Source organism: Alexandromys fortis, unplaced genomic scaffold, assembly GCF_014885135.2.
Source record: "Alexandromys fortis isolate MF-2015 unplaced genomic scaffold, M_Fortis_MF-2015_v1.1 scaffold_343, whole genome shotgun sequence".
NCBI lineage: Eukaryota > Metazoa > Chordata > Mammalia > Rodentia > Cricetidae > Alexandromys > Alexandromys fortis.
In genome coordinates this window covers 505937-521689 of record NW_026068262.1, presented here as the reverse complement: position 1 = coordinate 521689, position 15753 = coordinate 505937, and the positions used below count along the sequence as shown (strand labels likewise).

The 15753-nt window shown below is 42.5% G+C and overlaps 1 protein-coding gene across 1 annotated transcript in view; it reads left to right on the top strand.

The window, feature by feature from the left end:
- The first annotated feature begins 3551 nt into the window (after positions 1–3551).
- Positions 3552–15753, top strand: part of Lancl2 (LanC like glutathione S-transferase 2) — a 40792-nt gene continuing 28590 nt past the window's right edge. Inside the window, exon 1 of the mRNA XM_050131800.1 lies at positions 3552–5654. Within this exon, the coding sequence (XP_049987757.1) occupies positions 5451–5654 (204 nt within the window). The 5' untranslated portion in view covers positions 3552–5450. The remainder of the gene's footprint in view (positions 5655–15753) is intronic.

Genomic DNA, 15753 nt, shown 5'->3' with positions numbered 1-15753 from the left:
CTCTTCAAGACTACCCAAAGGTGGGTCACAATTATCAGCTAGATTCCACTATTTTGATGGTCAATGTTTCTACTTCTCTACCTGAAATAAGGCGATTACATACATACCCATATATCTCTGCCACCTGACTCATCGCTCCCTGGCTCCTACAAAAGCCATGTATTACCATCTGACCCACCCTGGCTCTCCTGGAGCCCTGTCCACCATACACTGAAGGTCCTAGAAGAGTTCAACCCAAAGATCCCACACCTCATTTCCAGAGGCCCCTGGAATGCTTCCTTTGAAGGAGTTGATGAGAAAATTCACACCCTCCTATGGTAATAGTGCCTTCTATTAGCAGAGCTTAAATAACACAAGGATGCACTTACCAAGCCCTGCTCTGGTGTTGCCCACCCAGCTCTGATTTTCCCTCTACATCACCAAGAGAAAGGAACTTCCCTGAGATTCCTGATCTAGCTGATAGGACCCATGCCACAAGCAGTGAGATACCTTAGCAAGAACTTGAACTGGTGGCTAAGGGGTAGCCAGGATGCCTAAGGGAAATCAAAGTCATAGTGTTCCTGGCCCCTGGAGCACATAAATTAACCCTGGGAAGTCAACTCATTGCATATACCCTCCTCAACACTGGGACATACTTAACTCAAAAGGACAGCAGAATTGTGAAATATCAAGTTTGTCTACCGGAAGGACCAGAGGTGCCGTTTAAGGTCTGTCCCTCCCTCAGTCCTGCTACTTACCTTCCTGATGGGGAAAATCTTGAGCCTGTAAGCCAGGAGGTCTTGCTATAAACCATGACCTTAAAGACGAATCTATAGAAAACTCCATCCTCCCACTGTTTGCTGATTCATTCAGAAGAGAATTAATAAGGCAGGAAGTAACTGTTGGAATAGAATACTAGACTCTTGATCCAAAACTCTCCATATCAATACTGCTTTTGCTGTTCAGAGTTCAAAAGCCCATATTCCTCAAACAAACAAACAAACAAACAAACAAACAAACAAACAAACACCATGGTCTTGTTCCTCACAGCAATGGTAACACCAGCTTCTACAGTGGTTACTTTTATATTGCTGTGATAAATCACCATAATTTATGGGAGGGGAATTTTGTGGGGGCTTACAGTTCCAGGGGGATAAGGTTCCTTATGGCAGGGCAGCAAGCTAATAAGCAGCTTTCCTCTGTGGTTTCTCTTTCTACGCTCTGGTCTCCCTTTATGGTGGACTGTGATCAGGATGTATAGCCAAATGAACCCTTTCCTCTTCAGGTTGGTTTTGGCCATGGTGTTTATCACAGAAATGGGAAGCAAACTGATATTTATGCTTATCTGGTACTGTACACTCATACGGCTATCTGGAAGGAAACAGCTGTCATTAATAATCCTTACGAACCCCATAAAATATTCCACAAAAATTATAAATTTAATACAGGCAGCTCTTCTAGCCAAAAATATATGGGACCCCAAGACTTCTCTTACCAGAAAGCGGTTTATGATGTCAGACTTCTAGCAGATTATTATCCAAATGCCAGAGCTGGGAGAACTACAGCCATGAGGTTTTCACACATTTTTGCTTCTCTGTCTTCTGTAGATGGCTGCGTACATTCTGACTGAATGTTTTACAGTCCTTGGCTAGAGTGACGGGGGAAAGGAAGATAACCGCAGGAGCGATGTGACCAGTTCACTTAGGGAAACTGACCAACCTGAGCATGGACACTGACCAGCTTACAGGCTGTTTCCTGTTTCTTTCCACTTAGTCCTCAAACACCCTCTGTTCCCCCTACTACATTCCCCCTCTGTTGATGCTTAATCTTAGTATCAATAACATCATTTTAGTTTGAATTTTAATAGCATCATAATAGGTGACCCCCCCACGACCTCTATATGCCTGGAGAGAAACCTGTGTCTAAGGAAACAGTGTAAGGTAAAAATCAAGTATCCTTCCAGAATCAAAAACACAACAGAAATATTTTAAATCCCCCAAAAGTTGAAAACCATTTTCTAAATAAACTGTATGGGTTAGCCATTTTAGCTTTGGACTGCTTTGTGGACCACTTTCCCTTAGCTTGTGATCTCTTCTTGATCTTTTAATCATTTATTTGGACAAGGAGTTGTTTAGATGTTATTTATAGCTCTGCATCCATCAAAAGATAATATTGGTTGTCTTAATTAACAATTTGAGTTGAGGGTATGACCTCCCTTCTTCCTATGCATCCTCTAGACTGCTTGATATTTTATTTGAGGGGGTATTGTGGGTCAAAACATATGTATTTTTATCCTTTGGTGTTGATACAGAATACATGATTTTATTATGCCTACTAATTTTAGAACTCTTTCCTCATAAGACAAAAGAGTATGGTAATATCCTGTCCTAGCAGAGTGATGGAATGTGTGAATAATAGAATTACAAAAGGAAAACTCTTTGTCCACAAGCAACCACAAGCTGAATAAGTTACCTCCTTTCCCCATACTCTCCCATCCCAGCTCACAGCCAATGGCATACTCACAAGCCTAGCTCCAGCCCCCAGGCCTGTGAGCCCTCTTGGATCGGGAGTCACTTCTTCTGTTTCCTATAGTCTCTATCATATGGCTGTTTCCACACCCACAGGCTGAACTCCAGGCCCACAGCCCACAAACCACGTCTGTTCACAAACTGCCTTTGCCTGGCAAGTCGTTTCTTCCTTTTTTTCACCTATCACTTCACCTGCTGCCATCTCCACAACCGCGAGCTTAGCTCAAGATTATTGCATCACCTCATCAGAATAGACAATTATATTCCTTCGGGGAAATGGTATGTCCTGCAAGGCTTTGGTGTTCTGGAACACAAAACAATGACTTATCTTTATGCTACCAGTCTTTGAGTGGGGTGAGCTAGGCTAGACAGGGGCAACAGCAGGATACCTGAGAGGATTTTGGTGAGGTTCTGGTGATGATGGTGTACCAGAGGTCTTGAACCAGTCCAGCGAATCTCTGCAATGGGAACTTTGCGGGTGGAACTCATTGGACAAAAGGGTACACTGTGTGACACACTGCAGCTCCCAGAGCCACTAGGATGAATGGATAGGTGTTGGAAAGATGGACAAGTAGGGTGGTTTTGGTATTTGTTTTGTTTTGAATTGATTTTTTGTGGGTGTGGTTTCTTTTGGGGGCATGCTTCGGAGGTGAGAGGAGGATATGAATGGACAGGGAGGTGAGTGGGACTGGGGTGCATGGTGTGAGATTCCCAAGATATCAATAAGAATTATGTTACAAATTAGAAAAAATATAAAACAACAACAACAAAACCCCACGTGAGTTAAGGAGGGAAAGTTGTAGGGGAGGGACTGGAGGAGAGAAAGGGGGGATATGCTACCTTCATGTTGAAAGACAGATTATTTATTTGTAAGACTCCCACGGGGAGAGTCTAATGATGACATATTTAATCCTGTTCTCCCAAATTAATCAAATTGTGATTCTTTAATCATATTCTATATACATGTTATAAGTAATGATAAAAATTAAACACAATTAACAGTAAAGCATGAAAACTGGGAGTAAACAAGAACGAGGAAAAAGACCTCAGTCACCACCTGTAAGCTCTGGGCTTTGCCATGGTCATCAGATACCCAGACAACGGTAGACAAAATAGTGACAATTAGGGATATTTATATCTAAAAGGCAACCACAAAAGCTAATGGGGGCTTTTTAATATTGAAGCAACCCCATGCTTTACTTCAATATTATTTGGAAAACAAATCCCAGATGTAATAACAGCATAAACTGCATGCAGTTTGAGGACTTTCCTCATGAGTCACATAATAGAAGGCCGAAACCTGGTGCCAGGCAGAACTGTCACCCAGTGATTCCAGAGTTGTGAGGACTTGCCAGATCACCTCTGAAGACAGAGAAATAGACAGTCTGATGGGCCGAACCATACCCGGACCTGGGCTGCTTTCCGAGGTTGCAAATTTCCAGTCTACCTCTTAAGCCTAAGCCTGGGTCAGGATCTGAATAGTTGTGTGTGTGTGTGTGCGCGCGCGCGCGCGCGTGCACGCGCCTGCTTGAGTTTGTCACTGGTTTTCTTTGCCCCTCTTTTCCACTTTTCACTGTTGTCTCTTAATTGGATATTGAGGCTGGTGGCAGAGCCTAGCTAGTTAGGGCTGCCAGGGTACAGGGGCTAACTCCTACAACTCTGATCTAAACTTTCATGACAATAGAGGGGAGGATTACATATATGACAAAGGACAGACATGAAAATCTAAACCCTCCACTTTACTCCATTCTGAGGCCAAAGGTGCGAGTGACTGAAAGTGACTGAATCTTTGCTCTTCGTAGTTTTCCATCATGTCACCTTTGGCATTATATTAATATGTACCTTGCTTGGACTCGGGGAATTACACAATCAGGCTGCTCAATGATTCTTGTGTGTGTGTGTGTGTGTGTGTGTGTTGATTTCGCCAGGGGGCAGAAACATTTTGACACCAAGTACCAATGTTTATTACATGAAAGAAAACTGAAATAAGATATTTCCTTTTAAGAGAAATCATTAAACAGATTTGGTTCTAGGTAAACAGTGCCAAAAACACAGAACCAATAAATGCTGTGGTTCTGTATTATACATTGTGATTATAGAAACGCGAAGATCTATGTGCTTGGGACCTCTTTGACAACCGTGTTATTCTGCGGTCAATTATGTTAATTACGTGACCATGGAATTCTCTGGACTATAAAATATTTAGATGATTAATAAGCATTCTTCCATATTAATTCTCATTACCAAAGATGTGCATTTACTCAAAACAAAGAGCGTGAAAATAAAACACAACAAAACAAAACCAAGGCCTGTGGCTCCTCCTCCCAGCAACCCCCCTCCCGGTGGTGATGAATGGGAGGAACTGTATGCCCCCTCCCTCGGGAGACTATCCTTTCACTGTTCTAGGCCGTTTTGAAATTCTTTCTTTAGAAGAGATATTTTTTTAAAGTCAAACAAAGCAGCCGCTGTTCCTGTGAGTGGCACACCACAAGGAGCCGAGGACACGGACGGTCGGCAAGGCTGGGCTGGTGAAAATGCAGTCCGGTTGATGGAGTGTCTGAAGATGCGCTTTTCCCCGGTCTGAGAACCGCTCACACTTTGAATGAACCCATCCATCTTTACAGGCTTTTCCTACCGGAACGGGAGCTTCGCGGGCGAGCGCTTTTTCTCTAGACCCTCTCGGAAGGACATAGCCACCGGAGAGACGACGGTAACTGGGAGACTTTGCTGGTCTGCGGGGCGGTCGGGGAGGCTGCAAGCGGCTGCTGGGAGGGCGTGACGGGCGAAGGCTGGAGGTTCGCGCCGGCTGCCCGCATCCAGATGTGCAAGCCAGCCGCCGCCAGGGAGGCTTCGCCGCGCAGCCCCGGCCTAAACGCCTTGCAGGAGGTTTGTCCCAGCCTGCGCGCCGTGCCCTGAGCTCTTAAGCAGGGAAAGCGCGCGGACATGGGCGAGACCATGTCAAAGAGACTCAAGTTGCACCTCGGAGAGGCGGAGATGGAGGAGCGGGCGTTCCCCAATCCCTTCCCAGACTATGAGGCCGCCGCCTCCGCCGCGGGGCTCGCCGCTGGAGCTGCGGAGGAAACGGGCCGTGCTTGCCCTCTCCCCACCACAGACGACCCGGGCCTGCCTTTCCACCCCAACGGGAAGGTGAGTTGGCTGCCAGGGCCCGCACCAGCGGTTGGGAGGGTGAGGCCACCTCCGCCAATGGTAGCGTCCGGCGGCCACGCCCTGGGGTGCGATGACGTCATCAGCGTGCGTCCCGCCTGGTGTCTGTCCAGCCGGAGAGGCTGGGAAAAGGTGGCCGGGCGGTGGGTTCGAGATATGATAGACATTACTTGGATCTTTTGGCCACTGAAGCACTCTGATGGAGCACTTTGTTGTTTCTTGGGACTAAAAAGTGAATTGTTGGTGTTAGTAGATTTTACCACACCTGTCTGTGGGCACGCCCTTACTTGGAGAAAGGCTAAAGTCACACCTTATTCAATCTTTCTAATTAATTTTTTTTTCGAGACAGGGTTACTCTGTAACAGCCCAATCTGCCTTGCAACTAGCACTTGTAGACCACGCTGGCCTCAAACTCACAGAGATCCTCCTGTCTCTGCCTCCCGAGTGCTGGGATTAAAGGCGTGCACCACCACCGCCCAGCCTTAATTTTGTTCTTTTAACAATTTCATACATTTATGTAATCCATTCTGGTTGCTCCCACCCCACTTTCGGCTCCTTACCCCCTCTAAAGCTACCTCCCCTACTAATCGCTTCCTCCACATTTACATTGTTTGCTTGTTTGAGTCTTCCTGGGCTTGACCGTCTGTGTGAATTATCCGTTGGAACCCGGTGGATTCTCTAGGGCACACAACTGAAGACAATGGCTACTCCTCTTCCAGAGTCAGCCCGAAAGTTCACCATTATGGGTTAGGGTCCCTTGAGCTCCTCCCCGTCCATGACTGTTGGGAGGGCCCTTGTTGTGCACATCCAGTGAAATAATTAGCAATTCAGAGCTCACGGTTACATTGACTGTGTCCTATCTTAGAGGCTAGCATTTTCCCGTTCGTCCCTGTCTTCTGGCTCTTGCATTTTTTTCTGACCGTTCTTCCCCAATGTTCCCACATCTTAGAGGGTGTAGTACAAATGGCTTATTTAGGGCCAAGCTTTCATCTGTTACTTGTAACACCCAAAAGTGTTATGACTGTCTTAAAGCATTATTTATTTATATTTGAAACAGAATCTCTCTGTGTAGCGCCTGGGTGGCCTGGAACTCCCAGATATCCACGGCCTCTGCCTCCCTAGTGCTGGGATTAAACACAGGCCCCAGCATGCTCAGCACATTAGGCTGTTTTTATCTCTAACTTTTGAGGAACCTCTAGGTTGATTTCCAAATTTGCTGCACCAGATTACACTCTCCCCAACATTGTAAAAGGACCCCCCTTTCTCCACAACCGTCCTAGCACTTGTTGTTTGTATTGGTGATAGGCATTCTGACTGGGGTAGAATGGAATTCTAAGGTAATTTTAATCTGCATGTCACTCTGCGTGTCATTCGTTGCGGAGGCTGTTGAACCCTTTTTAAAAGTGTTTGCTATTTGTAGTACTTGTTTTGAGAACTTATTTTTATAAGTTGCGCAGGCACCTCTACCTTTTAAAAAAGTCAGTTTGTGGAAGTGTTTTTCCTGCATGCGCATGCCTAGTACTGAGGAGGTCAGATGAGGGCGCCGGTTCCTCTGCAAATGCAGTTTTGGACACTTGTGAGCAACTGTGTGATGCTAGGACCAAACCTGGATCCTCTGCAAGAGCAGCACATGCTCTTCCAATCCTACATAGCCCTTTTAAAAAAATTGTTGTGTGTTTTCTTGGTGTTTAGGGTGATTTTTTTTTAGTTTGTTTTGCTTTTTAGGTCTTTGTATGTTCCAAACACTAGACACTAATAATCTTCTTGAATGTATAGCTGGAAAAGGTTTTCTCCTGTTCCATGGGCTGTCATTGAGATCCACCCCATTTGTTGACTGTGGTCATAATGCCTATGAAAAGTCCTTACCCATGCCTGCACATTGAAATATACTCCCTACTTTTTCCTCTGATAGTTTTAGAATGCCAAGTCTTATGTTGAGGTGGTTTTGTGCAGGAGACAGGTGAAGATCTGGTTTCTTTCTTTTGAAACTTGATACCCAAGATTCCCAGCACTGCCGACCTGCACAGCTTTAGGACTACCTTGTGGGGCAATGGGAGGATGGAGAAACAACAGACCTATTACAGAAAAGGCGCTGTCTGGAGAACTAGTCTCATCAGTCCAGATTTGGTTCATGTGTTACGTAGAACTTAGTGTGGAGGTGATGGTAGGTCTCAGACCTGGGACAAAGGCTGGGGTGCCTATTTAACATATCAAAGTGGACATTGGCCGCCAGATTCTCCCTGTAGTGCTTACCTGTTACAGGGCCATCCTGCCTGGCATAGTCCACCCTTTACTGCAAACTTCCCAAGCCCAGGGACTGGGCTGCCCTTCCTTATATAATCTAACCATTTTGGTTACCTGGCCCTTTTCAGCTACTCTCTTTTGGACCTCCTGGCTGCTGCGCCTGGTTCCCCCCTCTCCCCTCTTTATTCCCCTCCCCTTCTCCCCATATGGTCCAGCTTAGGGTCATGTCCACTCTGGGACTCTCCCAGATGTCCCTGTCTCTGACTATGCTCTCCCATGTATCTGTAATAAAATTTTCCCTCCACTATACCTAGGAGCAGTCATGTCCTTTTCTTTCTTTCTTTAGTGGGTTTGTTATATAGAGCTGAGTGAGGAGGTGGGTTTAGCATATGCTGCTGAATGAGGAGGTAGTTGGCTAGTATTTGTTGGGATTCCCTGCAAGGGAACAATATGAGGTTGCAGTCATTCAGGGATGCAAAGTGTTGATCTTTGCAAATACTGTCAACATCCATTCTTGGAACAGGGAAAGCCTTTGCCAGTTCCCTGATTCTGACATGGGGAAGGGTATGCAGTTTGCATAGTCTGAGTCACTGGAGTCCTTGATATGGCCTTGGTCATGTCAATAATACACACTCCCTGTGGACTTAATCAGCTTCCCTCGTGACACCATTTGTTCCAGTGAGATTTTGGCATTTTTTTTTTGTCAAAAAACCCCCCAAAAACCTAAAACTAAAAACACAAACAACAATAAGAAGCCCAGGTAGAGGAAGTAATATGGTTTTATCCCTGAGTTTTCTGTTATACTCCACTGATCTACATATTTTGTCTGACATCTCTATTAATATGGCTCTGAGGTAAAACTGAAATCAAGTGTGGCGTTGCCTCCACTAGGATTGGGATGACTGTCCTGTCTTGTTTGTTTCCATGTGTGCTTTAGCATTACGTTTTCTATTACTGTAAAGTATTGCTTGACATTTTGATGAAGATTGCATTGAATCTGTAGATTGCTTTTGGTAGGATGGGCATTTTCACAATGTTTATTTTCCCAATCCATATGCATGGGCAGGTAGTCCCATTTTCTAGTATCTTCTTTAGTTTCTTTCTTTGGGGCCTTATTAAAGTTTTCACTGTAGAGGTCTAGATTTATTCCTGGGTATTTTGTACCTGTGTGTTTATGTGTGTGTGTGTGTGTGTGTGTGTGTGTGTGTGTTGTGACTGGATTTAATTACTTGGTTTCCTTTTCAGTATGTTTGTCATTGGTAAATAGGGAGGCTACTGATTTGTGTGTTAGATTTGTATACTGCCATTTTGCCGGAAGTGCTTATCAGCTCTCAAGAGTTTTTTGGTGAAGTCTCTATCGGTCTCTTTTGTATAGGGGTTCATCATCTGGTAACAGAGGCACCTTTGGCTTTTCTTATTAGTGTCTCTTTATTTCCTTCTCTGTCACATTACTCCTAGCTAAGAACTTAAGCACTCTGTTGAAGAGGACTGTAGGGCACAGGGATCTTTGTCTTGTTCATGGTTTTTGTGGGAATGCTTTGAGCTTTTCTCATTAGTTTGATGTTGGCTGTTTATAGCTTTGAGATTCCAAAAGCCCGGGCCAGAGCCAGTTTCCTTGTTTTTCTGTCTTCTGTCTGTGGATGAGGTGTGAGGTCTGTAACACTTTTAGTACTTGACAGCTCTTTACCTGAAATTGCTGTGTCCTTCTGGTTCAGAGCTACTGAGCTCCAGGAACTGGTTATGGCAAGTAATCTAGTAGCTGTGAAGGGTAGATGGTTTTTTAACTAGCAGCATCAGTTTTATGTGGTATTTTGTGGTATTGGGGGAGGAAACCTGCACCAAATTTGATAGAGGGAATTAATGTAAAGGATTGCTATTAACTATAATGAGATTGGTGTAATGAGAAATGTCTCATAAGGAATAAAGAGAACTCTGGAGAATATAGGAATAGCAGACATGAGGAACAGCCTGTACTGCTAGGACCGAGAGAGCACACAAGGACAAGGCTCTGGGTAGCAGTTGTCTGATGCTGGACTATAAATTACCCTGAATTTAGCAACTTATAAAACACTTATCTCACACAGTGTCTGAAGGTGAGGAATCCAGATCCTCACAATACTGCAATTAGCTGTGTGGTTCTGACTCAGGGCTTGTCATGAAAATGCAGCCATTCCAGAGCTCAGTAAAGTAAAGATAATCTCACCTCCTTCACACAGTTGTTGGGAGGCCATACTAGCTACTCGCTGATGGCTTCAGTTGACTACCTTTTTCCCTTTTATATTTCTCTCTCTCTCTCTCTCTCTCTCTCTCTCTCTCTCTCTGTACATGCACACACATACACGCCGTGGTTCTCTCCTTCCACCATGTGGTTTTTGGGAATTAAATTCAGGTTGCTGGGCTTGGCAGCAAGTGGCAAGTGCCTGTACCAACTTACCCCCTCACCATCCCCAGGGGCTCAGTTTCTCACCACGCAGGTCTTGCCAAGAGCTGCCTTCATGACAGAGCAGCTAGCCTCTCCTGACAGCGAGTGGTCAAGAAGACACAAAACGCTAAAGCGTGTTCTCACAGAATCTGAGACTGAAGAGTAAAGAGGGCCGGTTTTGAAAGACTTGATTAATATGAAGAAAAGAATGAAATTAGAGAAACTTTTACTTTGTATTTGTAATTTGATCGTCTTGAACTATTGGAAATGGTTTATTTTATAGCTACTTAATTTTCCATAGCTTAAAAAATTTAATGGATTCTCTTCCATTTTAAAATGTATTTGACATCTTAATTATCTATATTATAAAAATATAAGGAAGCTGGGCAGTGGTGGCGCATGCCTTTAATCCCAACGCTTGGGAGTCAGAGGCAGGCGAATCTCTGTGAGTTCGAGGCCAACCTGGTCTACAAGAGCTAGTTCCAGGATAGACTCCAAAGCTACTGAGAAACCCTGTGTCGAAAAAAACAAACCAAACCAAACCAAAACAAAATATAAGGAAATCGGTACTTCTCAGTTGCCAAGAGAATATAATTTATTCCAGATGCACAGATGGGTATGTGAGCCTCTAGCTACCCAAGTGGCTGAAGCAGAAAGATGGCTTGAGCTCAGGAGTTAGAATCCAAGCATGAGAAACTTAAATGAGATTCCATATCTTAAAACCAGAGAAATTGAAGTACAAAGTGAACAAGAGTAGTGTGTGGGTGCAGGGATATGGATGGAAGGGTATCATCTATAATCCTTGTCAGAGTGAGGGTTGTGTGTCAAGGGCATCAGCACTAACTAGATACCTGTTAGGAATGCAGCTCTCACCCCAAACCTAAGAAACTATGGTCTCCCTTTATTATTCTTGTGAGGCACATAGGAAAAAATATTATCTTGAATATTTTTCAAGAACATGACTGGGGAGATTTGTATGCTTCAGAACCACCCGAGTCTATATGCCCATCCCACCTCTGTCCTTTTGATACCATCATGGTGTTGTTGAGTAGGGTTGCAACTGTAATGATTCAGCCACAATATGGCTGATGTTTCCGGGTTCCAGGACCATGCACCTGCGGAAAGCCCTCAGGTAGAAGTGCATAGGCATCTCTTAAAAGCTGGAGGCACCATCTTCAGCTCCCCCCCTCATCTGTCTCATTTCTAACCATTTGCCTGCCCCTCATACAGTCCTTAGCCCTGAGACACTGAGTTGGGGAACCTGTGCCCTCTGAATGCAGATCCACAGCTTTGCACTTGACACCATGGTGTGAACTGAAGCTCCCAGAAGGGGAAAAAAAAGGAAAAGAAATGTGTATTTGGTGCTGGAGGGGGCAAACTAACTGCACCTAGAATTAAATATAATTATTAAGAAAAATGTTTTATAACTGTTCTAAAGAAAAATAATGAAGAAAAGGAACCATTAAGTAAGAAAAAGATTAAAAAAAAGTTCTAAAAATATTTTTAGTAAAGTCCTGGAGAGACTAGGGATACAAGGGATATACCCTAACATAATAAAGACAATTTGCAGAAAGCACATATCCATAGCCAACATCAAAATAAATGGAGAGAAACTCTAAGCATTTCCATTATAACTAGGAACAAGACTAGGCTGTCCACTCTCTCCATATCTATTCAGTATAGTACTTGATGTCTTGGCTAGAGCAATAAAACAACTGAAGGAGATAAAGGGGGTACAGATAGTCAGGGATAAAGTCAAAGTATCCGTTTTGCAGATGATAGTATACATAGTGATCCTAAAGCTTTTACCAGGGAACTTCTGCAGCTGATAAACACATTCAGCAAAGTAGCAGGATAGAAAATTAATACACAAAAAATCAGAGCTTTCCTATATACCAAGGACAAATGAACTAATAAAGAAATCAGGGAAGCCACCTTTACAAAAGTTTCAAAAATGTATTTCTTGGGGTAACTCTAACAAAACAAGTGAAAAACTGGTATTTATAAACCTTAAGACGTTGAATAAAGAAATTGAAGAAAATATCAGAAGATGGAAAGATCTCTCATGCATATAGAATGATAGGATTAATATAGTAAAAATGGTCATACTACTATGAACTCAGTGCAGTCCCCAACAATTCTTCACAGAACTTGAAAGGATAATTTTCAGCTTCATATGTAAATATAGAAACAAAACAAAAAACCCTCAAAACCAACAACAGCAAACATTAGGACAGCTAGAATAATCCCGAATAATAATAATAAAAAAAACTACTGGAGGTGTTGCCATCCCTGATCTCACATTGTACTGTGGAGCTATAGTAAAAAAAAAAAAAAAAAAAAAAAAAAAACAGCACAGTATTGCCATAAAATCAGACAATGTAGATCACTGGAATTAAAGTCCACATACCCGTGGACACCTGAGGTCTAATGAAGGAGCCAGAATACACACTAGAAAAAAGACAGACTATTCAGCAAATGGTGCTGGTCAAACTGGATGGCTGCATGTAGAAGAATGCAAATAGATCCACGCTTCTCACCCTGTGCAGAACTCAAGTCCAGATGGATCAAAGGTCTCAACATGAAGCCAACTATACTGAATCTGATAGAAGAGAAGTAGTGAACAGTCTTGAACTCATTGGCACAGGAAAGGACTTTCTGAATAGAAGGACATCAATAGTACAGACACTAAGAATAGTAATTAATAGACAACATCTCATGAAATCGAAAAGCTACTTTATAATAAAGGACATCATTTTTTAGACAAAGCGGCAAGCTACAGAATGGGAAAAGATTTTCTAAATACACGTCAAATAGAGGGTTAAGTATCTAAAACTGTATAAAGAGATTAAAAAATGGACATCAAGAAAACAAATAATGATATTCTGCCATACTCATAGATCTGTTCATTGCTTAGCCATTAGAGAATCCTCCTCCTGCAGCAGATGGAACCAAATACAGAAACCCACAGACAGACAACATGCAGAGAGTGAGAGATGTTTTAGGGCTCTCCCCCATCAAATTCCACTCTTTGGGACTCATGGGAACTTCACGGACGAGGAAATGGAAAGAGTGTAAGAGCCAGAGGGGTTGGAGGACACCAAGAAATCAAGGCCTTTTAGATACAACATGGGTAGCGCACATATAAACTCATGGAAACTGAGGCAGCCTGCACAGCCCCCATATGGGTCTGCACCATATAGGGCCCTAGAAATGAAAGGAGAAGTGGACACATGTAGTTGGTTGTTTTATTCTTTTTATTTTTTACTCTTTTCTCTTTACTCTTGGGGCCTGCCACCAAGCTCCCAAATGAATCACACATAGTCTTATTCTTTCTTATGAGTGTCTGACCTTAGCTTGGTTTGTTTCTAGCCAGCTTTTCTTAACCTATACATAAGATTATAGTGAATTTTTATATGGGATTACTCAGCTCAAGTGCATGGTGCCATCCCCGAGTAGCTAGCTGGTCATGGAGTTATTAGAATGATCAAGCTATGAGGAACAAGCCACTAAGCATCACTCCTCCATAGTCTCTGTGTCAATTCCTACCTATAATTTCCTGCCCTGTTTGGGCTCCTGCTCTGATTTTCTCCTGTGATGGACTCTGATGTGGTAGTGTTTCTGACTGTATCACACTGTTATATTACAGTCATAGAAACCCTAACTTAGACAATACATCTAAATATTTGGAGCTGGAATCCAAAGATGAGAAAGAAATGCAATATTTATCCATGTGGGTCTGAGTTAGCTGACTAACTTTAATATTTTCTAGTTCTAGCCACCTATCTGCAAATGTCACAATGCCATTTTTATTTATAGCTGAATAGTATTCCATTGTGTATGTAGACCATTTTTATTGTCCTTTCATTAATTTAAGGCCATTTGGTTTCTTTTCATTCCTTAGCTATTTTAAGTATAGTGACAATGAACATGGCTAAGCACAGTATCTGTAGAATAGGGTGCTGAGTCCTCGGGCATATGCCAAGCAGTGGCATAACTGGGTCATATGGGAGATTAATTTTTAGCTTTCTGAGGTTTTTCCACACTTATTTCCAGACTGGCTGCATCAGTTTGCACTCCCACCAGCAGTGGCTGAGGGTTCCTGTTTCCCTGCACCCTCTCCAGCATTTGTTGTAGGTGGTTTTGATGGTGTTAACCATACTGCCTAGGGTAAGATGAAATCTCTAAGTTGTTTTGATGTACATTTCCATAACTGCTAAGAACATGTTAAAGATATTTCTTAGCAGTTTTTACTTATTCTTCTGAGAACTTTGTTCAGATCCATTTGAAGTTTGGTTTGTGCATGGTGATAGATAGGGCCTAATTTCATTTTTCTACTTGTGGACATATAGTCTTCCCAGACCCAGTTTTGGCAGATGCTATCTTTTCTCCAGTGTATGCTTTTAGCATGTTTGTCAACTATCAGATGACTGTAGTTATGTGTACCCAAGTACTGTTTTGTTCTATTGGTCAACATGTTGGTTTTTCTGCAATATCATGGTATTTTTACTACTATAGTTCCATAATTCTGTATCTGGAATGATAATCCCTCCAGAATTGTTCTTGCTCAGGATTGTTTTTAAAGTGTTATGTTTTCCTTGCATTCTCATTGGCATGTGCTGTCATTTGCATATTGATTTTGGCTATTCTGATTGGTGTAACATGTAATTTTGATTTGCATTTCCCTAGTGGTTAGGGATGTTGAACATTTAAGTGTTTCTAAGTCATTTGTGTCTCATCTTTGGAGAACTCTTTGGTTAGTTGAGTATCTCATTTTAAAATTAAGTTGTTTTCTTGATGTTCAGTTTTTCTCTGTATAGTTTAGATACTAACCTATTAAATGAATAATTGCTAAAGTTACTTTCCCATTCTGTAAGCTGTTGCATTGTCCAAATGCTGTGTAGAAGCTTTTCAACTTTATGAAGTTCCATTCATTAGTTGTTATTTTAGTGCCGATGATGTTGATGTCCTGTTCAGAAAGCCCTTTCCTGTGCCAATGAGTTCAAGACTTTCCCCACTTTCTCTTCTACCAGGTTCAGTGTATCTGACCTTATGTTGAGATCTCTGCTCCATCTGAAGTTGAGTTTTGTGCAGGGTGATCAGTGGAAATTGATTTGCATATTTCTGCATGTAGGTATCCTGTTTGACAAGCAACATTTGTTGAAGATACTGTCTTCTTTTACCCCAGTGTGTACTTCTTCCTTCTTTATCAAACCTCATGTCTGTTTTTATGCCAGTACCATGCTGTTTTTATTACTATATCTCCACAGTAACATTTGAGGTCAGGGATAGCAATACTTCCAGCAGTTCCTTTATTATTCAGGATTGTTTTAGCTGATCTGCATTTTTATGTTTTCATATGAAGTTGAAAATTATTTTTTAAGTTTCTATGAAAAAATACCTTGGAATTTTTAT